This window comes from Herpailurus yagouaroundi, unplaced genomic scaffold (genome assembly GCF_014898765.1).
Source record: "Herpailurus yagouaroundi ecotype Mexico unplaced genomic scaffold, PumYag 195, whole genome shotgun sequence".
Classification (NCBI taxonomy): Eukaryota; Metazoa; Chordata; class Mammalia; order Carnivora; family Felidae; genus Herpailurus; species Herpailurus yagouaroundi.
In genome coordinates, this window is record NW_024412426.1 from 16,470,385 (window position 1) to 16,494,812 (window position 24,428).

The 24,428-nt window shown below is 49.8% G+C and overlaps 1 protein-coding gene across 5 annotated transcripts in view; it reads left to right on the top strand.

Moving 5' to 3' along the window:
• ASTN1 (astrotactin 1) overlaps window positions 1–24,428 on the top strand; it is a 304,165-nt gene that overhangs the window by 272,470 nt on the left and 7,267 nt on the right. For all 5 annotated transcript variants that reach the window (XM_040446694.1, XM_040446692.1, XM_040446697.1 and 2 more), the window contains 5 exons: window positions 4,846–4,979; window positions 8,987–9,138; window positions 10,197–10,332; window positions 14,118–14,218; window positions 23,930–24,113. In XM_040446694.1, the coding sequence (XP_040302628.1) occupies window positions 4,846–4,979; window positions 8,987–9,138; window positions 10,197–10,332; window positions 14,118–14,218; window positions 23,930–24,113 (707 nt within the window). The remainder of the gene's footprint in view (window positions 1–4,845; window positions 4,980–8,986; window positions 9,139–10,196; window positions 10,333–14,117; window positions 14,219–23,929; window positions 24,114–24,428) is intronic.

Here is a 24,428-nt window from a genome sequence, read left to right on the forward strand (position 1 = left end):
CTTGTCTCCCTGCACTGGTTTCACGAGAGTGGTTGGGAGATACCAGGCATCTGGCTGTGTTTTGAATATTTTAATTTCGAAACGCATAGACAAGGTGGCCGAATCGGTTCAGTCACCATCACGTAGTTGTTCTTTCTTATTCCTCAAACGCATTCTTTCTTCTCTGCTCATTCTCTCTACTCCTCTGCTTTTCCTTCCAATTTTCTCTTTCTCCCAAAGAATGAGGATGTGGAGTGTAGAAGCAAAGGAGGGGGTGGCGGTGCTAAGTCACAAAACCTGTAAGTCAGCGTGTGTTCTTATCCCTACCTCTCTGGCATGTCTGGAACCAATTTTCTAACCTCTCTTGGTCTCCTTGGCCTCCTTCTCTGGGACCAGATAATCTGCGATGCCATATTTCAGTCTGTGATTAGAAGCAGCCCAGAAACCAGTAGGTGGAGCCGTATAACCCACCAGGTGTCCCAGACCCAACAAACTTGAACTCACCATCTTCCACCCCAAACAGCACAAACATTGTGCTTCAATCTCAGTGAATGGGATTCTCTTCTACCGAGGTGCCCCAAATGGAGACCAAGTATGTTTCCTTTTCTTGTCACTCCCTGACATCTGTGTATCACCAGGGATCACAGACATCTTGCATCCAGGGGCATCTGGTGGCTCAGTCGCTTGAGCGTCCGACTTCGGCTCGGGTCATGACCTCGCGGTCTGTGAGTTCGAGCCCCGCGTCGGGCTCTGTGCTGACAGCTCAGAGCCTGGAGCCTGCTTCCGATTCTGTCTCTCCCTGTCTCTCTCTGCCCCTCCCCTGCTCATGCTCTGTCAACCTCTGTCTCAAAAATAAATAAAAACATTTTTTAAAGTTTAGAAAAAGAGACAAATACCTTGAATCCATTCTCTTGTTACTGTACCCCCATCACAGACTGACTATTTCAGTCATCCACTGTAACATCAGGCCGCCATCTTGTTACAGTAACCTCTTACTGGTTTTCCTGTGAGACCAGTCAGAGTTTTCTCTCTGATGTGGATATCTGGTCTTACTGCAGCAAGATAATTCAGTGGCTCTGCAGAATCTGTTACATACAATCTAAAATCCTTAGCATGTCATTATAAGGGCCCTTCATTGTCCCAACGGTGTCTTCACTTACACGGTTAGGGTGTACCCACTCTATACTTTATGTTCTATCCTCCAAATTTTAACTCTTTGTACCTCCTTAAACACATTTTCTGTTGTGCATCTAGCCCTTCACACTTGTCACTCTCGCTCCCAGGAATGGCTTGTCATACATTTCTGCCACTGGCAAACTCCTGCTGTGAAGTGTTTCCAGGTTTCAGCTCAAGCATCACCCGCTGTGACAAGCCTTCCCTTGTTCTCCGAGGCCAACCCATGTGCCTTCACGGCACATTGTCTGTATCCATACATCTTCTGGAACGCGTATCACCTCCTATCACAAGTGTTCACATGGTTCACTCTCCTGGAGACCCTGAGAAGCACTCGTTCTTCTGTGGAACCCCAGTGCCGAGTTGTAGTGGACACATAGTGAGCACTTTGCTGAATCAATGAATGAAATGAATAAATGGAGGAATGAAGGGACCGGTGAACTTGGCTCAAAAGTTCAGCTGCTTTCCTTAGAACAAAATAATAACAAAACTGGGAAAATCCCATTTCTTTTCTGGAATCAGGATTAAATCTCATAACAAATGAGGACTCCCCAGGCAATGCCTGACACATTGCAGATACTAAGAAAAACGTTAATTTTTTCCCCCTTCCTTTCCAAAAGGCCCTCTTCTTGATTCCTCTCTTCTACCCTGTCCTGCCTTCTGCAGCTAGCTATGACCCAGGATTGAGGGAGTCAGAACTCGTGGAATTGTGTGAGTCAAAAGTGGAAAGTTAAAGCTTTTGAAGAAATGTTTGTTGTCATAAGTGTTGGTCCTTACTCCTTTGGGTTGGAAATCTGATAATGTTGTCCCCCTATTTAAAACACTTTAACGGGGCACCTCAGTGGCTCAGCCAGTGAGTGTGGACTCTTGATCTCGGCTCAGGTCATGATCTCACAGTTCATGAGATCGAGCCCCAAGTCTGGCTTTGTGCTGACAGTATGGAGCCTGCTGGGGACTCTCTGTCTCTCCCTCTCTCTCTGCCCCTCACCCACCCTTTCTCTCTCAAAAATAAATAACCATAAAAAATAACCACTTTAATGGCTTGCGGCTGCCCTCAGAATGTGACACTGCCCCTCACCATGGCCCACACGACCTCTGTAACACGCCCCACCCCTTCCTTTTGCTTCCTTTTGCTGAGAACCTCTTCCCCCTTCACTCTGCCAGAGCAACCTTTTCTCCGTTGATTTTAGAGGTCAAGTTTCATCCAGGCTGAAGTCTTCTTAATATTGGTTTTTCCGCCTGGAACACTTCCCCATCTTTTGTAACCAGACTCCTGATCTGTCCCTCCAAGCTCAATAAAAACACATCCTCAGGGAGGCTTTCCCAAACTCCTCTGTGAGACCGGCCGCCCTCCTTGTCCCTCCTGCCACATTCACCCTTTTTCCGTTGGAGCCCCACCACCCAGCTGTAGTTATTTGGCTACTTATGTAACCTGTGCTTGTTTATTCTTTTGCTGCAAGATTTATGTGGGCAGAGACTGTATATATCTTATGCATCGCTGTATCCTTAACGCCAAGCACAGGAAACACCCCCACAGGTGCTTGGCTAGTAATTGTTGATGGAAGACTGTAAACGGGCAGCCACAATTTCCTCTCTATGCTACCGATCTCAATGAAAGTCTGTTTTCTTAGTTTAGAAAAGTATACTTTTGATTTGAATTTGGTTCAGGCAGGCAGAGCATAAAGTGAGCACCTACCGTGCGCCCGGCTTCATGCTGGGAACTGGCAGATCCAGCGTTTATGAAGAGAGCTTTGCTAGAAAGAGCCTGAGATGTAGCATGGGTCACCTTGAGCTCAGGTTCTGTCACTGCCCCCATTCACTAGCCCGTGACCCTGAGCAGCTCACCTCACCTCTTTGACTCTAAGTGTCCTCCACTGTCAATCATAACCATTTTCCAAGGAGCTCAAACTAAAGTGTTAGCCCTACAAGGGCCTTGAGATTCTAAAACTGCACACATATTTTAGTGATACTCGGGAATTGGCCCCTGCTCCCTAGACGCTCCCAACCTGAGGGATTGGGATGAGGAAGATCAATATTGACCCTTATTTTCAACTATGTCAAGTTCTGAAGCAACGTAACTTGGGATACTGGCTTTCAGCGTGAACGTTTTGATTTTTGTAGGGCTTTCTCTCTCTTTTTTTTTTCTTCTTCTTCTTCTCCTCTTTTTTTTTCTCCTTCTCCTTCCTTCTTTCTTTCCTTTCTCCCTCCCACCCCCCCTCCCCGTCTCTTTCTTTCAGTTTCTTGGCCCCAAATTTTCCATGTGGGTTTGTAAGAGCGGGTCAGAGAGAAGAGACTCACAGGAAAAGCGGCGGCTGCAGTAGATGGGCTGACCCAGAGAGAAAGCTGACCTTGGCCAGCTTGGCCAGCCATGTGCCATGCGGCCAGCCTCCCCCTCTGCCCATCCCTGGCCTGGGGTTGAGGCAGCAGCACCCCACTGAGGGGTCAGTGCCCGTCAGGATCTGCTTCCTCGCCAGAGAATTGCCCCATCTCAAGTTCTTCTCCTTGACTGGTCTAATTTTATCCTTTGTCCTTTCATTTAATAGTGAATATCTGCTATGAAAACACTGTATATAAAGAATTGTTCTAGGCTCTGCGGCATTTATAAGCTTCCCCATAAGACCCCACTCTGTCATTCAAACACAATAATAATTGCTGACATTTATTGATGACTGCTGTGTACTATTTATATGCGACTAGCGCGTGCATAGCACAAGTACTATGCTATGCCCTTTGGCGTATATTATTTCATGTGATCATCACAACCCTGTAAGGAAAGTGCTGTTTGTCTCCCGTCTTTGCAGTGAGGAAACATTTATGCAGTTGGCCCGAGGTCCCACGGCAGTGATTGGCAGAGCCGAAGTCCTCACCCAGAGCAGACAGCTCTGGAGCCCGGTTCTTAACGTGTCGGCCGCACTTTCTGCCCTCCACCAGGAGAGAGAGGCCTCATACGCAATCACAACCCAAGGCAGAACTGTGTAATTATCGTACGTGGGGTACAAGGCGTGCTGAAGGAATGAGGAGGCCATGCTGGGCAGGGTGCAGAGGCCACACAAGGAGGCACAGAGAGGCATTTGAGAAAGGGCCAAGGGCCTCAGGGCAGAGGAAAGGGAGGTAAGGGCAGCGTATGGGACAGAGGTTACTGTCGCTAGGGCCCCGGATGTGGAATGACGGCTGGAGTAGGAGGGAGAAGTAAGACTTGCTTCCAAAGTGACAGCCCTTCACCTGTCCCATTAATGAGAGAGAGGCACCCTACAGGTCCTGCGAGGTCTGGCTTCCCAGAAACGGTCTCCAGGGATTAGGAATTTTAGCTCAAAAAATGGTGAGGCGGTGCCACAGCCTACTGCCCGGATATTATTTAGAACCGAGCAGAGCCCTGGCGCGGTGGCTCAGTTGGTTAAGTGTCCGACTCTGGCTCGGGTCATGATCTCTTGGCGTTGGGCTCTGTGCTGACAGCTCGGAGCCTGCTTCCGGCTCTCTGTCTGACTGTCTGTCTCTCTCTCTCTCTCTCTCTCTGCCCCTCCCCTACTCGTGCGCTCTCTCTCCCTCTCTCCCTCACTCTCAAAAATAAATAAGTGAACGTTTTTAAAAATGCAAAAAGCAAAGAAGCAGGCGGAGCCTCGATTCTGTCTCTCGACTGTGGTGGCCCAGCCCCGACTCCTGGACGCTCACTCTCTCCCCTGCCCTCTCTTGCAGCTCTTGCAGGAGGCCACCATGAGCTCCCTGTGGTGCTCAGGGGCTGGAGACGTCATCGAGGACTGGTGTCGATGTGACTCCACCGCTTTTGGAGCTGATGGACTCCCCACCTGTGCGCCTCTCCCGCAGCCCGTGTACGATTCCCCCTCTCTGCCTCTGTTGCATGCACGCCTCCGCACGCTTCCGCACACGTAGATTGCAGAGGGTCCACTGTGTGCAAAGCAGTAGGCTGGGTGCTGGGTGAGAAAACCGCGAGGCAGTACCTGCCCTCGGCCAGCTTTCCATCCTCCGGGGGGAGGCAGGCGCACAGAGAAGCTGTAGGTAGAAGACAGACGAGAAGAGTTCTAGGAGTTCTGTGAGACGTTTCGGCCGAGTGTGAAAGGGAACGGTCAAGTCTGAATTTGGGGAATGGCGAAGCCTTCTTGAAGGAGGTGGCCCTTGAATCTCTCCCTGAAGGTGGAGGGGGTAGGACAGCACGTGCAGAAGATCAGAGGATAAAGTGGTGTCGCAAAGGAGGAAGCGAGAGGCCTGTAGCGAGCCGCTAACTAGGCCAAGGACGCCCTGGGTGGCGGCACCGTGTGGAGCCACTAGGTACTGTTATCACTTTCATTTAAGAGGATAAGGAAATGCATTCAGATGGACTGAATTTTTCCAAGGTCACTGAGCGGGAAGCAGAACCACCACCGCTAAGAAGCTGGGATCTCAGCCTTGATAGTGTGGGAAGGACACGATAGAAAGATGACTTTAGGTAGAACCAGCAGGGGGCAGTGGGTGACTTGTTGGTGGGAGGGGGAGAGAGGGATGCGTTGAGAATGGATGTTAAGACTCCTGCCCCCGTGGCTGGGAAGATGAACAGGCCACAGCTGAGAAAAGAAGCAGGCTTGAGGAGGAGGCTGTGTTCATGTGGACCCGTCTTGGGGTTCTGTCGGGGCAGCCCTAATGGAGATAGATGTTCAGTGGTCAGAGGGAAAGACGGTCTGGAGCTCTGTAGAAAATATAGACACTAGGGGGCGCCTGGGTGGCTCAGTCATTTAATTTTTTTTTTTTTTTCAACGTTTATTTACTTTTGGGACAGAGAGAGACAGAGCATGAACGGGGGAGGGGCAGAGAGAGAGGGAGACACAGAATCGGAAACAGGCTCCAGGCTCTGAGCCATCAGCCCAGAGCCCGACGCGGGGCTCGAACTCACGGACCGCGAGATCGTGACCTGGCTGAAGTCGGACGCTTAACCGACTGCGCCACCCAGGCGCCCCTGGCTCAGTCATTTAAGCACCCTACTTCGGCTCAGGTCATGATCCCACGGTGTGTGGGTTCAAGCCGCACGTCCGGCTCTGTGCTGACAGCTCAGAGCCTGGAGCCTGCTTCGGATTCTGCGCCTCCCATTCTGTCTCTGCCCCTCCCCGACTAGCGTTCTCTCTCTCTCTCTCTCTCTCTCAAAATAAATAAACACTTAAAAAAAAAGATAGGCACTAAAGATAAGATTTAAATCAACCCCAAAGAAACGAGAGATGCAACCACAGCTATGAGAAAGGCTGCTCCAGAGTAAGTATAAACTGGGAAGAGGAGAGTTGGGGATGAGCATCAGGGGGTATGTGCCTTTGAGGAGTGAACAGAGTACAGAGGGCTGCTAGGGTGGTTCACGGTGAACATGTCCAATTTCCTTGCCCTCAGGGGAAGGCTGAACAGAACTGGTGAAATTCCTGTAAAGGGCCTGAGGCAGGAACCGCCTTAGCCTCTACTGTGGCATCCGCCCTAGAGGTGAAGCACAGACATATGGTGTCTAATAAAGAGTGCTGGCAGGAACAGCCAGACCTGCGTGGCCCCGTGGGTTGGTGAGGCAGAGAAAGCCCAAAGGGAGGATCAGGACCAGCGGGAACAGGAGGGCCGAGTCAGCAAGAGCGAGCCGGCAGGAGGAAACCAGCAAGTGGGAGGCTGGTTCTGTTGGACGCTGCCCTCTGGCCTGTGGCATGGGAGCACAGGTGGGCATTACCAACGGGCCAGGATGAACAGGAAGAGAACCGAGAAGGAGGAGGACACAACAGTAGACGGTCAGTCCAGAGCAGTGTTGTCTACACGACCTCTCTCTAAGGGTAGTTTTAGATACACCGGCCCTTCGTTTCTTGCTCTTTACGGCCATGACTTGGACCTCTTGAGTCAAAAGAGAATCAAGCTCATTGTCAGTAGAAGTCCTTTCTTTTGGTATAAAGGGGGCCACTGGAAGCAGATGATGCTTCTGGATAGATTCACCAACTAAGAAAATTACCTTTGACACAACACTGAAGCCGCCAAATAGTTATCACTAGGTGGACACAAGAGCCCACCATTGGTGTCTTAGGGCTGATTTTTTCTCCAAACCTGTGTTTACTATATGTCATCGCTAAAGATCAAATTGGGCTAACTTTCCATAAGCAGAGGTTCCATAAGCAGGAGCCTCTATTAAGGACTTCACTTCTTGTGTCAACTTTAATCACTTCTTTAGTGGCAGACGTTAGTTTCTTGAATGTTGACTGGTCATTGGAAATAGAAATGCACTCTGGTTTTACACGAGTCTCTGTAATCACGCACACTATTTTTCAGGAGAGGGGGGCTTCAGTCCATATTTTCAAAGAATCTGAGTTCTCAGAAAGGCTTAGTTACTCACTTAAGCTTCCTAATGCTTTTTCTTCAAAATAGCACTCTGCATATGACTCTAATTAATGAATTTGTCAATATCCGCACTGTTTTGGGTCTGTTCCATTTTTAATGTCATATGCAAACTATGAGCTGCTTCAGAGTAAGCCACTAAAGAGCATGTGTTTTGCATTATTTTCCCACTGGTTAAATTCCTTGCTATTGCTCCCACAGCCTCCCGTGATTTCTTCTTAAAGTTCTTATCACACATTATTATAAGCACATGTATAGTTGTCTATTGACCACTCCCCTGCATCTTTAGCCCCAAGATCATTCTTACAATAGGTGTTTAACAAATATTTGCTGAATTGAAATTGACTTTTGCTTTAGTGTGCTCCATCCACAGTGATCCCTTGCACAGTGATCCCTGAGACCAGTGACAGGCATCTGTGACCTGAGTGGAGACCAGAGGACGATGATTGTGGGAGGTTGTGAGATATGGGACCCAAGGCCAAGGGTGAATGGCAGGGATGCATGTGAAGGAGGGAGACTGGAGTGAACAGGAACTGGGAAAATCCCCAGAAACCCGTGGTCTAGGAAGAAACAGGGAAGTGGAAGCAAGTGAGAAACGTGAGACACACATACAAAGTCAGAACAAGGCAGTAAATTGAAATCACGGGGACCATTAGGAGATCCATACCACCAAATCTCAATAATGTGTCTTGAGTACAAAGAGGTATGAGATGGGAAGGCAAAAGAGTGGCCAAAATAGACAATCTGCATGGAAGGAGGAGACTATGAATTGGAAAAAGCAAAGAAATACTGGAGTTGGGAATCAGGATATTCAAAGAAACCCGAGAGCAAAGAAAGAAACTGAAATCAGAGTTTGCAGACACAGGACATCACCCCGAAGAGAACTTATTAACATGTTGTCACATCTCTCTTGTCCAGTAAAGCCCCCATGTGTGTTGCCTCCACACCGAGCCTGTTGCAAAGCCCGGCCAGCAGATCCATAGCAAGGATGGAAGCCAGCGTTCCCCCCCAACAGGGCAGATCCTGGTAACACTATGGAAACTGAGCTGATCATGGCCTTATTAATGCAGGGCTCTCCAAGACACCACGTTCACTGAGCCTTCGTATGAGCTTTTTAAGCACATTTTCCTATTTTCAAGAGCAAATCCAGAAATTATATTTCCAAGCCATATAAAGGGCCACCCCGAAAGCCCTATCCATTGACCCTGTAAGATGCAGGGGTTCATTCATTTTTGAGTCACTTACTTACAAATATAGGTTGAGTTCCTAACCTGTAACAGGCACTTAGAGTAATAAAATGTAGATTTCCGGGATCTTCAAGAACCATTGGTCTCTAGTGAAGGAGACAGGCGCTCAGAGAGATCATTGTAGCAGTTGGTTAAGAAAGGTTAGAAGGAAGACTTCAGGGTGTAACCGTTGAGAAGATGGCCAGTATCAGAAAAAAAATTGAAGGTGTCAACAGGGACCCCATGTGTTGTTTCTTTCTGTATGCACTCAGGCTGAGACTCTCCACGGTTCATGAGCCCAGCAGCACCCTTGTGGTCCTAGAGTGGGAACACTCAGAGCCTCCGATCGGGGTGCAGATTGTAGATTACCTCATCCGTCAAGAAAAGGTCACTGACAGGATGGACCACTCCAAAGTGGAGACAGGTGAGCATCTCCGACTTCGTGGGCTCATCTTGATCCATTGGTGAAAAGAAGAGAGAGAAGAAAAACACCCTGCCTCCTGGCCTTTGCTCCCGGTCCCCTGTGTCCCAGGGCAGTGCAGGAGGAGCGGGGACAAACTAGAACAGCCATCTTGCCCACGTAAGAGTTTTTGCATGGCGAGCTATCTGGCAAAGTCTTGTTTTGATTTTGTTTTTCTTTTTGTTTATTACAGAGGTGTCCATTTCACTGCCGCTAGGCACACTCACAAAGAAACAACAATACAGTACACTAGTTATCCTAGCCCACAATTAGGAAACAATTCTGTGCTAACCACTGCCATGATTACAGAAGAAAAAAAAAATTCCTTTGCTAATAACCCCCCTCCAGGCACAAGCATGTGCAAACAGATGTGCTTACCCCGTGTCTTATCCTAAAGCAAACTCTGCTTTCCCAGGTCCAGCTAGAAGAGGGAAGTCTTAAAGAACGGGAAACGCCCCATGAAAAATGTTCCATGCCTTAGGATTTTGCTGCCTACACGTAGGGAAAGGTCAACATAAATCGTGCCTAAGACTTACGCGTGAGTGTGGTCACCAACGGGAGAGTGGCATCCACAGTCCGACTCAGGGTACATGGCTTCTTTTGAAACCATCACTTGGGCTGAGAGACCTATGCAGTGCCTTCGGGTGTGGAGAATGTCTCTTGCCTCCCCGAAGGCTCTTTTCCTGCTGTGTACAGGTACTGCAAAGGTCTGGCAGTGACCACTGACCACAGCAGCTGTTCTCTGCCCTCGCCAAGAACATTTCATAAAAGAGCTCACAGATGGGGTATGCATGTCTTGCAGCCGGAGTGGTATCTGCATTCACTCTGGACAAACGGCTCTAAATTGACGAAACACGAAACGGAAGAGCCAATTCCTTCTAGGTCTTTTTTCTCTGCAGCAATTCGAGAAGAATTGGGGACCAGCAGTGTTAATGTTAAGTTCTCATTGAACTGACGCCATGCCCTCACCGCTTGGCCGTTGTTGTTTCTCATGGCCTTTTCCGTTCCTTCCCCCTGGGCAGAAACGGTGCTGAGCTTTGTGGACGACATCATCTCTGGAGCCAAGTCTCCTTGTGCCATGCCCTCTCAGGTGCCAGACAAGCAGCTTACCACCATCTCTCTGATCATTCGGTGCCTGGAACCGGACACCATCTACATGTGAGTGACACACATCCGCCTAGCGATTCTTTGCCCTGAACGTCCTGAGGCTCTAAGCTCCTTCTCTTTTGTTGCTTGAGTTCCTTCAGAAACTTGGGGAAATATTTTGAGTTTCTCAAGTCCTCTCCCCATCGGCATTAGGGAGAGCTTTCCAGGGCCTGGAAAGGGAGGATGAAGAAAGACCGGATAGCCCCATCCTTCAAAGACTCTGCCACGCAGAGAGGACAGATACAAACAAATCACTTTCATATCGGGTAGGAAGAAAGGAATGCTAGACGGGAGAACAAGGAACGTGTGGTAGAAGGCAAAAGGAAGGAATGGTGAAATCTGACTAGAGTGGACGTCGTCTGACTTGGGTTGTGTACAATTTCCATAGGTAGAGTGATGTTGGAAAAGGCACAGCAGCCTAGGGAGCCAGCAAGGGCAAAAAGCAAAGAGGCATGAAGGTGAGTAGCAAGTAGTCCCGTAGAGCAGAAGCAGATGGTGAGTAAAAGCGAATGGAGGAAAGTGAGTCCGGAAAAATAAAGTGAATGCTGTAAGTCAGGGGAGATTATTCATTTTGTTAGATGAAAGGTGTAGAATGCCAAGAACTCTGCTTTTTTTCTTTAAATTTTTTTTTTAATGTTTGTTTATTTTTGAGAGAGAGAGAGAGACCCAAGTGGGCGAGGGGCAGAGAGCGAGGCAGCCACAGAATCCGAAACAGGCTCCAGGCTCCGAGCTGTCAGCACAGAGCCTGACATGGGGCTCGAACCCATGGACAGCGAGATCATGACCTGAGCCGAAGTCAGATGCTCAACCGACCTGAGCTAGAGTCGGAGGCTCAACCGACTGAGCCACCCAGGCGTCCCAAGAACTCTGCTTTTTTAGAAAGCTAGCTCTAGTGACTTTGAGAGAGTTTCTAGAGGTTAGAGATGGCCAGCACTTTTCTTCAAAGGAAATACAGTGGACTTCTGTATCATGGCACTTGGAACAGCCCTGCGCTCTCAGGGAGCTCTTCCTCATTTTGCCCTGAGCTCCTGGAACAATTGTAAAATATTTTGTGAAGCAGAGACGTGAAAGACTCCAAAAGAGGGAGACATGGAAGGAGTGTAAGTCATGATGGGAAAATTGGTGGGGAGGGGGAGAGGCAGAATTCCTAGTGACGTCATTCTGGGACCTTTTGACCCCATCGGTATGAAAAACATGTAACAGTTTACAGATGAGGTCACAAGAATAGAGTCAGAGTAGCCAGAATAAATCATCTCCATTTCCACAGTTAAAGAATTCAGAGGTGAAAAGCCCCAGAAGTGTGAGTGGCATTGATTGCAAAATGAAGTTAGATGCTCAGCCTGCATATCTTCAATCTAGGAAAAAGAGTAACTAGGGGGCCATACGAGTAAAATACATAAAGACAAGGGATATTGTAGAGGAGCTGGGAAATACAGAGAGCCTACTTGTGATTCTTAGCGGCTCTCGTGCTGTTGGGCAGCACGAACCCTGTATGAGCAAAGCTTCTTAGCTTTAGGAGCAAAGATTAGGGAGGGTGGACCACCTCGCCTGCTGTCAAATGCCTCCAATTTGGTGAAACTGGAATTCTCATTTCTAACAAAGGCTCCATAATTCCTGCCACTAAGTCACAACTGTTAATTAGGAATTTTGAAATTCCTATGAGCCAGCCCTTACCCATCTCGGGACCCTCCTCATGTTGGCCTGACTGGGCCATATTTCCTGATCAAAGACCGGAGACCGATACCTTCTCCCACTCTGCTATCTTTGGGGAGCTTCCAGTATTGCTGTCTCGTCAAACACGAACTTTCTGTCAGTGTGGATTACTGGGGAAGTCAGAGACAGCGCTCGGGGGGCCGAGGGAAGGAGCAGCCAGCTCTGCGGCACTCCACTAGGTGGCGCTGCAGATCACGCGAAGAGGGCTGTGGAGGGCCCGGGAGAGTCGTTCCTCTCCGCAGAGGATCAGGAGAAACCAGACCTTCAGTCCCTGGTGCAAGGAGGGAGCCCTGGATTAGTTGTTGGAAACACTTGGCCCCTAGCCTGGTTTGGTTTCTAAGCACTAAGTAATTCTAAGCAAGATTGCAACTAAGTTTTCTGATCATTAAAATGGGGAGGTCAGCCTTCGTTTATGGAGTGCTTACTATGCCTGGGAGCCTCGGGGACCCTGTGAGGTCGGGGTTTCGCTCCCATTTTATAGTTGAGGAAAACAGAGGTTCAGCAACACGGAGTAACTTCCACAGAATTGCAGGCTGGTTGTCTGGGGTGTGGCGGCGGTTCAGAATTGAATCGGGGTTTGCATTTTCTTCACTCACTCCTTCTTGCTCCCCAGCCGCTCCAGGCAGCTGCCATGACCTCATTACCTCACACGAAGGCTTAGGGCTGGTTCTTCTCCTGGGCTCCACGGAAGGAGACGTGCATTTCAGCCCAGCTGGCTTATTTTGCCATCCTATCTGTGCATTTTATTTAATGCATTAAAAAAAACATTCTTCTGAGGATTCTCGGTCCACAGTACAAAATTGTTTAAGAATCCCCGGTTGAGATCCCACAGTTTGTGAGATCGAGCCGCGCGCTGGGCTCTGCACTGACATTGTGGAGCCTGCTTGGGAAGCCCAGAGGATGAGAAACTCCAGTGACCGCCATTGCTGAGGATCCAAACAGCCACTGGGAAGCTGTGTGGGGCCGGTGTGGCACAGAGGGACCACTCAGACCTAGGAGGAGAGGGCTGGCAGGGAGAGAAGGGTAGCAGGGTGCCGGAATTTGGACCAGGGTCAGATGAGGTTTAGGACCAGGCAAGATGGTGGATCTGAACCAAGGAGCAGAGGCCAGTGGAACAGACTGAGCCGCCTTGTGGAGATAGGAGGGAAAGCCTAGCACCGGCCCCAGCCTGACTGACAGCCAGGAGCCCAGGCAGTCTTGCGGGGCCCACAGGTGTGGTCTGGGCCCTGCCCCCAGGCAGCTCGTCACATTCTCAGTCCCAGCAGCCCACGTTTCCGCTTGGGGCTTCTGGTCCGTGGTGGGGTGGAACTAGCCGTACATGGGAAACAGGCCCCCAGCCACAGGCAAGTCAGGACCCCTGAACGCTGGCTGTTCCACTTCTGACTTCAAAAGGGAGAAACTGTCCTCGGCCCTCTGCGTCACCGTGCCATCTGAGCACAAGACAGGACAGAAGAGAATGAACGTGATTTACTCAGTGTCGCCGGTTTCCGGGTATTGTCCTCGGTCTTTCGGGACGTAATGATCTCATTTCGGCCTCACAGGGACCTGCAGGCGGGTTCATCATCATCCCATTTCACAGATGAGAGAAAGGAGAGCTCAGAGGATTTAGCTGTAACTCCCCGCAGCGGGGAGTGGGGCCTCGGACCCGAGGTCTGACCCCAGGTTCCTTGGACACATGCGTCTTCGCTCGGCTCAATGGCCGTCAGAGTAGAAGTGGAAGGCTTGTTAGAGCACCCCTCTGGAGTTTCCGATTCAGTAGGTCTGGGCCGGACGGGAGAACTTTTATGGCTGCCGAGTACCCGGGTGAGGCCGATGCCGCTGGGCTGAGGGCCCCCCTTTGAGAACCAGTGCTCGGTGCCCTGATGCCTTCTGCCAAGTAGTATACCCGAGGCACCCCGTTACAACCCAGGACCCGCCGGGAAGCCACGAGAGGCTCTGGGCTACGCACCTCATGACGTGAGTGGTAGCAGCAGGTTGACACAAGGCTGCGAGAACGGCCGGGGCCAAACCTGCCCAAGCACAGCTTGGCTGTCAGCCAGGCCCTCAGCTTCTCTCTGACGACCACTTCCTCCCCCTTCTCCCAGGTTCACCCTGTGGGGCGTGGACAACACCGGACGGCGTTCCAGGCCCAGCGACGTGATCGTAAAGACCCCCTGCCCCGTGGTGGATGATGTCAAAGCCCAAGGTGAGTGACGCCGGGGCCGGCAGAGCCTGCAGGGGGCTGAAAGCGGGAGCAAGGGAGTCAGACAGAATGTGGGTTCTGCGGAGAAGGGGGCGGATGCGAGGCCCGGCCCAGGGGCGGCACCTGTCTGATCGCCTCTGCCTCTGCCTCTGGTGGAGAGCCTCACGGTCCGCCGCTATTTCACACGGTCTGAGAGTCAGGCAGCTGGCACGACACGCTGACGAAAGCCCTGGGCACGCACAGGCGACAACACCGAACGCTTGGGTGTGCATCGAAGTGCCCGTGACCTTGGCCCTCAGGACCCTGATCCGGGCACTTGCTGGCTTCATGTGTTTGTGCACATCTGAAGGGTTATTTTGAATTAAAGCATAGAGAGTCTGCAGGTGGGGAATTAATTACCGTATCCCCCCCCCCAAAGATGTTTCCAAATCCTTAATTCTGTATTTCAGAGTATCTGTGGGCCAGTCCCTTGGTAGAGAATTGTCCCTCTTCAGTGCACCGGAATAGGCCCTTGTCACTTAAGGGGTTTGCCTCCGTCAACATCCGTGGCACAAACAGCCCACTTGCTAGAGATCCCCTTCCTCATGTTGCCCCCTGGCGCGTCTCAAGAGCGTCCCCTGCTCTGAGGCTTATCACGTGGCCTCCAGAGCCAGGATTTGGCCGTCCCGGGCACCCCTTCTGCAGAGCTCTGACGCCAAGCACAGTGCCCTGTCCAGCCACCGCCGTCTCTCCGGTGGCCTAGGGCCGATTTGATCTGCACGTGAGCCGACTCTGGGAGCTCCGGCCGTGCAAGTTTCAGGAAGGGAAGTGGGGTGGCCAAGCTGATTGCTGGCCCCGCCGGTGGCCTTCCAGGTGGCTCCTGGCTCCAGGCGTATCGGGTTGCCCGTGAGGGACACGGTCCCGCAGCGTTCCAGGGGCACGCGCAGTGATGTGAAAACACACAGGGAGGAGTGCCCCAGACCTACGTCAACTGGAACCGCTGGCGCGGTAGCCCTCACAGCTCCTGGAAGGATCCTCGCAGTTACCGCCTCACTGAACACGTGTGGCCTGTGAAGAGCGCGGTTATTTTCCACACAGCGATCTGCCCCTGCTCGAGCCCCTTCTTTTTTTTTTTTTTTTTTTAATTTTTTTTTCAACGTTTATTTTTTATTTATTTTTGGGACAGAGAGAGACAGAGCATGAACAGGGGAGGGGCAGAGAGAGAGGGAGACACAGAATCGGAAACAGGCTCCAGGCTCCGAGCCATCAGCCCAGAGTCTGACGCAGGGCTCGAACTCACGGACCGCGAGACCGTGACCTGGCTGAAGTCGGACGCTTAACCGACTGCGCCACCCAGGCGCCCCTCGAGCCCCTTCTTAAAACTCTTCAAGGATTGCCATGCCTCTCGTGACAGAGACCAAAATACTCACCAGACACACGGGACCTGACTGAGGCGACCCTGGCCCGCTTTGCCAGCCTCTTCCTGTCCCCTCTCCCCATCAATCTCTGCGTCTCTGCCTCACCGCCTTTCTCAGGTCCCCCACGCCATTTCCGCTCCCGCCGCCGGTCTCGTTGCCTCCAGTGCTCTCCACCCCCAGCCCTGAGCGAACCGATTAACTCCCCTCCGCCTGCAGATTCGGGATCCGGTGTCCCTTCCTCAGGACAGGCACTGCTGGAGGTTCCGCAGCACCGCGTTACTTTCCTTCGGAACATTCATCTCCGTTTGTTAGTATTCTCACGGGCCCAGTATCTCTCACTGGACAGTGAGTTCTGCTAGAGCGGAATCTGCTTTGTTGGCTCACTGTCACGTCCCTAATGCTTCGAAGGAAGGCAGTATGGTGACCGACTGGTGACAGGAAAATTTAGGCTCTGGAGTCAGACCATCCAGGTTCAGATTCCTGATCTGCTGGCTACTTGACCTTGAGCAGCTGACCTCACCTCATGTCTCCGTTTACTGATCTATAAAATGGGGGAAGGGATAAGACTACCCTACCTGATAAGAGTCTAATAAGAGTCAAATGAGTGAATTTACTTTAAGTCTTTTTCTCGTGCCCATCCCGTAGGAACGGTGCAATAGATGTTAGGGAACATACATTCTAAGATGGCGCCCCTCATGGCCAACCTGATACAACTGGAGTCAGGGGCCCAAATGAGGTGATGTAAGGGGTATGAGCAAATTGCTTGGCCACAACATTTCTCTGGATGAAACTGGCTCAGTTTAGAATTCCAGCCTCAAAGTCTCCGTGACTACAGAAATGCCGCCGCTAACCATGCGGAGTCTGCTTTCCGATAGGGACCCGGTAAGCATTTACTGAATGGATAGAATATTGCCCCCATTTTATGGGTGCAGAAATTGAGATTAGGAGTCGAGTGAACAGCTGACCAGGGTCACAAAGTGAGCAGCTAACAGCCTCAGCACTCAGACCCATTATTTGACATCGGTTCCCACTTTGCCTATAATGTTAAATTAGATATTTAGAAGGTCATTGTGTAAAAGAGTGAAAACCTGTCTTTGAATGAATAAAAGACCTACATTTTAAGCAGAGTGTTCAAGTTAGGTGGCAGGCCCCGGGTTTAGAACTATGAGAATCCACTGGGATGCTTCTCTCCAGAGTGAGATAGGGTTGGCTGATAGGGTATGGACCAAATGACTTTGGAAGGTCTCGAAATCCCTAGATGATGAAACCAGAGTCTGGGGTTGCAATGAGAGGCTATCTGGACAGAACCGGCAGCCCCCTGATGTCATCATCTGTTGATTTCTTACTCCAAGCCAGAGAGGAGCAGGTTGTGGGAAGGTGCCCCAGTTATTTCTGTTTTGGAAAATTTGCTGAGGTCTCTGCTGGCAGAAGTGGGCCCCTTGGACTTGCCTGCGGAAGAGGCCGCAGGCTGGTGGGGCATCAGGGGCGGGATCAGCAGGTAGGAGATTTGTAGCACAGTGCTACCTGTGGGAACAGGTGGACAGACCGCGACACTGGACCAAAGAATGGCCAACGTAGAGAGCTGGCCTGGGAGAGACCACTGTTCTGCTTCTCTGTGGGGCTCCTTTGGGTTAATTCAGCCCCCAAAGTGAATCAAGACGTGCGGCTGCCCCCTTGGGCTCCCTGACAGAGCAGAGTGTCTGGAAGCCCAGCAGACCAGCTGGGGAGCAGGAGAGTCAATTTATTGCTGAGAGAATGACACAGCGTCACCAGGTGCTTTTACTCTTCAGCCAAAAGGGGGTCCTGTAGGGGGCAAACGTGCAGATTAATGGCCTGGACTAATTGAGGGGATCCTCACAAATTAATACAGTTCTAGCAGCTGTACCGAAAAACCATATGCTTTGCCTCCTTCAAACCCAGATGGTGGTCATAAATATAACTCACTTGGGTCTGAGTTTAAATCTAGTAACAAATGGGAATTATCTTTTAAGTGACCCGGAGCATGACCTCGGCTCCTAATTACCCAGCAGGAAGCTAGACTCTATTCCTTGTACGCACACTTTTCCTATGAAGAATTTTATCACATCATGACACTAAAGCCACTGAGCCAGTGAGTTTCTCGTCACGTTCTCCTGAAAGCACCCTTCCTGGGAAGAACGAGCTAATGTCCACGATAAGACCAGCCTGGTCTCCAAGCTGAGGGCAGAATCTTAACTGGCATGGTTTGGGAAGAGGGTGGAGAAGAATACACGCTGATACTGGGGGAAAATCATTGCAGAAGGAGGAACAGCACGAAAGAGATGCTTGGTGTGTTTAAAGATGTGGAAGGAGGCTCCCATGGTGGAGAGGGATGGGGAAGAGAGAGGGCAAAGAGGAGTTCAGAGGGACTGTGGGGCGGATCCCGTGGGGCCCCAGTGCAGGGCTGAGGATTCAACCTGGGATTCGGAAGGGAAGCCATGGAGCCCTCCAAGCGGAAGAGGGACGTGATTGGACTTCACATTGTCCGGGAGCATTCATCTGCTGTGCTGAGAGTGGACTCCAGATAGCAGGTCCGAGATAGAAGTGGGGAGCCAAGGCTGTGGCAGTGACAGAGGAGAGGGGACGCTTGCGAGGGCCGTGGTGCCGAGTGGGCCGGTCCTAAGTTATTTTGATGGTAGGACCAAGAGGATTTGCTGATGGCTTGGATGTGGGACAGGAGAGAAAGAGGTCATGCTAGGCGTCATATGTTGTGAGAAGGGCTGGGCAGGGGTGTGTTGAGAATGCCAACGGAGCACGAGCAGAACCACCTAGCTCAGTGGCTTGTGACTGTCCCCCAGCAGATCCCAGGAGCCTGTGTGAAGACAGAGAAGAGACAAAGGATGGAGCAAGCCGGCTGAGGGCACAGGCCATGGGCCATGTGGATGGTGCCAGGTAGAGAAGGAGGCAGACAGAGCCGATGCCTGAAGTGAGCGGTGGTTTCCATCGCTGAAGGACAGATTTGACGCCAGGAAGAAGTACAGGAAGTTTGAAAGGAGGTTGTGTTGACAGCATGTGATCCTGGGATTTACTGGGACAAAGCTGGAGAAGGTCTCAGACAGGATAATTGACTCCTGATGGCTGGGGGATCTAGTCTTAAAGAGGACTTTCATGTCGACAGTGAAGTTGCCCTAAATGGTGATGAGAAATGAGGTGGAAAAGATGAATTAGATGCCAGATTCTTTCGTGGAAGAATGGTCAGGAAATAGGCAGGGGGAAATAGGAAGAGGCAGGTGAGTTTCTAAGGTGGAGGGACGTTTATGTATGTACGGAGAGAGCAGTAAATTGTTTGCAAGTACTTGTGAGAGGCTGAGAGGCTGCCCTTCTCTGGGGGCATGGGAGGATTCCTCTGTGTGGGAGAATGCTTCAGGAAGGTTTCTGCCAACACAGGGACATCAGGAACGTTTGCCAAGGTCAAGGGGAAAGGGAGAGCAATTTGCCATATTGCCGGTCCCAGAGGAAGCAAGGAAACCCTTGAGAGAATTAATTTGTCTAGAGCAGTGGTTCTCAGTGTGATCAGACCAATAGCAGCAGCCTCACCTTGGAACCTGCTAGAAAGGCCAATTCTCAGGTTCCATCTGAGACCTACTGAATCAGGAACTCCAGAGGAACCATTAATCTGTGTTTTTCACAGGCCTTCCAGGTGGAGAATCAAATTTTATTCCCAGGGCTGAGAATCACGGGTGTGAAGGCAGCACAGAGCAGCCGGGGGAGGTGAGAGGCTGCAGGGGAAAGGGACAGAGGCTGGAGGGTGGGGGTGGGCGGTGTGGACAGTGCCAAGAAGGACAAAGATAGAAGCCAGGTGGGGTTCCTTGCCCTCATGTTTTCATATAGAATTCTGTGATCAGTTACTTCATTGTGGGGCCAGACAGACCCAGGGACTCATGACAATGGTGCCTTAGGACCTCCATTCAAGGAACTTTCGCTATAGCAGCAAGGAAGCCATTAGGAGGTATAGGTGCTTCCAAGATTCTTATTTATTTCATAGTAAAAAGAGCAGCCACTGGACGCCTGAGTGGCTCAGTGGGTCAAACGTCCGACTTTGGCCCAGGTCATGATCTTGCAGTTGGTGAGTTCGAGCCCCACATCAGGTTCTCTGCTGTCAGCGTGGAGCCTGCTTTGGATCCTCTGTCCCACTCTGCCCCTCCCCCGCTCTCACGCCCTAGTGCTCAATCTCTGTCTCTCTCTGTCTCTCTCTCTCTTTCTCAAAAGTAAATAAACAAAAAAAAGAGCAGCCACTGCTGGGGTATAAGAAAGTTCACTTCTGCCCCAGGAATCCCCCCCGCTCATTCAAATAAGACTATTTTCACAGTCTCTTGGACTCCTGTGTTTCAGTATCTCTCTCAAGGCATTGGGAAAAGCTTGATCCAGTGATGAACCAGTAATAATCATAATAGTAAATAATAATGATAAAATAACATCCACCATCATTCGACTCTCACTCATCTTACTCCAAACATGGTGGCTTATTTGCTGTTTTCAGATATGCTGCCCGCCATAGCCTAGGAGCTCTGTGCTGGCTTGCCTCTCCCTGACAGGCTCTTCCCCACGTCTCCCTGCAGCTCATCCCCTCCCAAGACCTCCAGGTCCTGGCTCCAGGGTCATCTTTGCAATAAGACCTATCATGGTGGGGCGCCTGGGTGGCTCAGTCAGTTGAGCAACTGACTTTGGCTCAGGTCATGATCTTGTGGTTCGTGGGCTCGAGCCCTGCATCAGGCTCTGTGCTGAGAGCTCGGAGCCTGGAGCCTGCTTCAGATTTTGTGTCTCCCTCTCTTTCTGTTCCTCCCCTGCTCGTTCTCTGTCTCTCTGTGTCTCTCAAGAATAAATAAACGTTAAAAAAATAAGACCTATCATGGCCACGTGTTGAAAAATCTCAGGGCCCCACACAACTCCCCCATTCTTCCTTCTTCCGCTTGACTCTCTCCCACTTTTTTACAGACTCTATTGTACTTGCTATGGTTGTTGCTCCCCTAAATGCCTCCTACCACTGGACCGTAGCACCTCGAGGGTGAGGACTTCTGTCAGTTTCTCCCTGATGTAGCCTGAGTGCCTAGAAAAATACCAAGTACATGGTGATTGTATTGAATGGATGAATACATGTATGCTCACTGTGTCCAGACATTGTGCTGAAGAAAGGCTTTATGTTTAACGCCACTTAGTCTCGCAATAATCTTGGAAGGTGTATATTATTCACCGTCACAGAACAGAAAAGTCAACTAAGACCCAGAGAGGTTAAGTAATTTGTCCAAGGCCACACAGCTAGTGTAGTGGAACTCACCTTCATATGATGCTATATGCCACGGTGCCTGTTCTTAACCATCCTCTGCATCTGAGGGCTTAAGTCCCAGCCCTGTTGGTTTATTCTGCTCCCTAAGAGGTATCGTTTCCCTTTTAAGAACTAGTAACTCAGCTTGATTTTTTGTGATGAGTTATGTCTGTAGACTCCCTGCCATCCCTCCACCTGCATTTTAAGTATTCCTGAACACCATGCATTTTAAAGAGAGGAAGGACATATCCCTGTTTTGGATAACCCAAGACTTCTGTGAAGCTGAAAGCTGGGTAAAATGATAACTAAAAATACCTTGTATTCTTTTCCATTCTTTGAGTTAATGACTTCTTGAGATGCTATGAAAGTTAATGAAATAACATCTCTAAATTTCGTCCGTGGAAATAGGAGGAACCAGAAATACTCACGCGCCAGGAACCTAGCATATAGATCCCTCTGACTATAGCATCGCGCTTACTGATGTAGGCTTGTAAGCACACCCTGGAGTTAGATTATCTTGGTTTTAGGAGATTTATGGTGGCATCCGGGCCTCTCCCACCTGGCCTCAGGCATATGTGCTGCTGCTAATGGAAAGCATCAGCCTTCTCTAGTTGGATATTACTGTTGTGTTATGAGAATAGTAAATACACCCGAAAACACCTTCTCAGCCATCCCCGTTCCTCTGCGGAGACAGTCATAACCAGGGCCTGGGGCCAGGGATGCTATTTCCCATCACCAGAAATAAGAACAGAGAGGCATCAATAAACAGAACCCCAGCCCTCCCTATCTGGGCTCTGGTCTGATCGCCCACATTCTTCCTCCTCTGGTCTTTCTTCTCTCAGTACACATTCCCCTCCTCTCACTGCAAACAATACGGCTCTTAGACTGGTCTCTCTGCTCCTGTCTGTCTCGGCTCCAGAAATGACAGGCTCCCTGCATACTTACTGGGAGTCCCTCTTACTCGACACCTAGGGGCCACCTATGGGTCTACCAGAAACAGTCACGTCAGATGTGCATCCACCGGGATTCTGCCTCCTGTGTCTTAAATTGGTGAAACACTCCAATCCCCTGAGCATTAGTGCCAAAGAGTAACGGAGGACAGACCTGGTTTTAAATCTTGACTCCAGCCCACACTGGCTATGTGACCTTGGGTGGGTGACCTGGCCTCTCTCCGAATGTCCTCGTGTGTAGGATACAGACATTCGTATCCATCTTGCAGTGATGGTGTGAGGATGAGAGTTTATATACGTAAATTTCTTGACCATCAAGAGACCGTTAATAAGTAACTAGAGGTACTATAGATCGTTATGTTCTAAGTCACTGTCCACTTTACCTCTTGATCCTATTTTAACAACCTGAGAATTTAAAAATCCTGAATATCTCAGTGGATTTCTGGACTGAAGTTATTTTTAATGCAGGTAAGGTGCTGGCCATCAGAGTTTGATTGCTAAAGGATTGGTAGAGTGTGGGATAGAGAAATATCACTGGATAGATCATGAGTTCTATTCTTTTAGCTAAGATGTTCTTTAACTACTATGTTGTTTGGCCCTGTGCTGGGCACTCAGGACGTGGAAGAAGCTCTGGCCCCCGTCCTCATAGGCGATGGGCAAGATAGAAAAGTAAGGAAATCATTGCCATGTCTGGACAGAGTAGGAGTAGAAATTTTCTTCCTTCCAACCCATGAAACTCCTACAACAATGACTGTCATTACCAACAGTCCCTGAATTCACTTGGAATTGTGACAGCGAATCAGGTTGCTATGCCTTTTGGCTAACAGGAGGTCGAGTGGGCAAAGTTCTGTCTCAGAAACCTGTAGACTTAGTTTCTTCATCCTCGGATTTAACATTGGATCTGAGACACAGTTCTGCTCTCCAGATCTCAGTTCCCAGCTGTTTAGGAAGGAAATGTGAACAAATCTCCTTTCTGACAGGTTTAATACGAAAACATTTAATGATAAAGTGCTTGGAGCTCCATAGGAAAAATGCCAAGGCTATACAAATTCATTGCCACTTTGCCACATCACCAAGTTCAGTCTTAGCAATGTATGCCTTGGAGGAGAAATATAAGAGTTCTAAATTAAACCGAAGGATTACTCATTTGGAGCTGCAGGATGTATTGGATTCAATTTCTGTGTCACCACAGATCTGCAGACGTGTTTTCATATCTGGTCGGGGGGGGGGATGGGCTTGCAAAGGCTTGGTGTTCCTGAAATCCTAATCGTGGGGCCAAGGTTGCCTTAGAAATTGTGACCATTCACCACTCCGGGTTCTTCACGCTGCCCTGGCATCGCCTGACTACCTCACTTCATCCCTGAGCCAGATCTCTACCCCCTGCCACCCAGGGATTCCCAGTAGCTTTTGCAGGACCCACTTGGTACCCAAGCATATGCAAGCCAGAAGTGCAGGAGAGCTAATGGCTCATGAAGACAAATGTGAGAAGTCCCTGCAGACCATTCACAGATGGGAGCTGGGAGTAAAGTCTTCCATTCTCCTGGGACAGACTGGTGGGGCTCTGGTAGCTTCATACATCCTGTCCTGCAAAACGTACCACCTGCTCCCTTAGCACACTTCCCTTAGAGTCACTCAGCCCCCTTTCTCGCTTCATTTCCTTCCTCCCTCCTTCCAGCTTCCCTGGGATTGCACTTGCCAATAAAGTATTAATCTGAAGTCTTTTGCCTCAGGCACTGTATTTTCAGGAAACGTGGGCAAAGACAGAGACTATTCTAACTGAAATTGACCTCAGAAATATTCCATTTGAAGGTTTTCATTTTATAGAAAAGAGAGCTACAAACAATGGGGCAGAGATAAAGTGAGTTACTCAAACCCCTGTCTCCAGCCTCCAGGTTTGGTATTTAAGCAACATCTCTCTCTCTCTCTCTCTCTCTCTCTCTCTCTCTCTCTCTCACACACACACACACACACACACACACACACACGGATATGTATTACACACATCTGCATACACGTGCACACTCATATGTTGCACGTGTATACACAAACGTTAAAAATCTTATTTATTTACCTTTGTTCTCCTCAGAGATAGCAGATAAGATCTACAATCTCTTCAATGGCTACACCAGTGGGAAGGAGCAACAGACGGCTTATAACACCCTCCTGGATCTGGGTTCTCCAACCCTACACCGAGTCCTCTACCACTACAACCAGCACTATGAGAGTTTTGGAGAATTCACCTGGCGGTGTGAGGATGAACTGGGCCCCAGGTAACTAATAAACTTCATTGCCTCTCATAGAGACCTCAGCTCTTTGAAATTTGGTACCTCCTACACCATAATACTGAATCCATGAATTCACAGAGATTTCCTGGGTGAGCTTAGTTGCTTGTAGAAGGAAGTTCTGTGCTTTTACACAGCCCAGTTCATATAGATTAGTTTTGGATAAGCTGTATTTAAGCAGCCAAGTCATGAATACATTTCTTGAACTCTAAAAAAAATCTTTGCCCTTGACCTGTTTTACCTGCCTCTTTTTCACGCTGACATGGCATTCCAAATGCTAAAACACAGTAGGAGCCAGAAGCC